The sequence below is a fragment of the Chaetura pelagica genome, unplaced genomic scaffold (assembly GCF_000747805.2).
Source record: "Chaetura pelagica isolate M959 unplaced genomic scaffold, ChaPel_1.0 scaffold67, whole genome shotgun sequence".
Taxonomy (NCBI): Eukaryota; Metazoa; Chordata; class Aves; order Apodiformes; family Apodidae; genus Chaetura; species Chaetura pelagica.
The window spans coordinates 2,398,130-2,398,657 of record NW_009954107.1 but is presented as its reverse complement, the minus strand read 5'-3'; the positions used below and the strand labels follow the sequence as shown (position 1 = coordinate 2,398,657).

Genomic DNA, 528 nt, shown 5'->3' with positions numbered 1-528 from the left:
TGCCGCCCCCGCCCGGGCCCTGCTGCCCCCGGCAGGGTCTTCCCGCCTGTGCCCTTGCCCTTTTTATTTTTATTAAAGCAGAAGCTTTGACTTTCAGTCATACTTGGAAAGAGAGGGAAGTTCCACACGAGATAACCGAAAATAAAATCGCCACTCTGAGCACTTCAGAGCAAACCTGTGCCACCGGTTTTCCCTCCTTCAATGCTGTGATTTTCAATTACTCTGTGTCCTTGGGAAGTTTTGGGCAGGTTTTATGGTAATGAGCCATGCGAGGCAGGCGGCTGCTTTCGGAAACAGTTTTCTCCATCTTGTCTGCTTCAGAACGCAGGGAGGAGGCAGCTGGAGACACAGTCTAACATAATGAGAAACAGAGGGGATGAGACGCATCAGTCCAAGCACCTTGACAATACAGGGCTGACGTGTTTGCTGTAGTAAGTACAAGCCAGCATAAGGGGCATACTCCAAATAACTTACAATAAAAACGTATACTTTCAGTATGAGGAAACATACAGTGAGTATGTATGGTAG

At 48.1% G+C, this 528-nt stretch overlaps 1 protein-coding gene across 1 annotated transcript in view; it reads right to left on the bottom strand.

The window, feature by feature from the left end:
• The window catches only part of ASAH1 (N-acylsphingosine amidohydrolase (acid ceramidase) 1), a 15,586-nt gene extending 15,279 nt beyond the window's left edge, over window positions 1–307 (bottom strand). Inside the window, exon 1 of the mRNA XM_010002509.1 lies at window positions 222–307. Coding sequence (XP_010000811.1) covers window positions 222–307 — 86 coding nt within the window. The remainder of the gene's footprint in view (window positions 1–221) is intronic.
• Window positions 308–528: the final 221 nt, after the last annotated feature.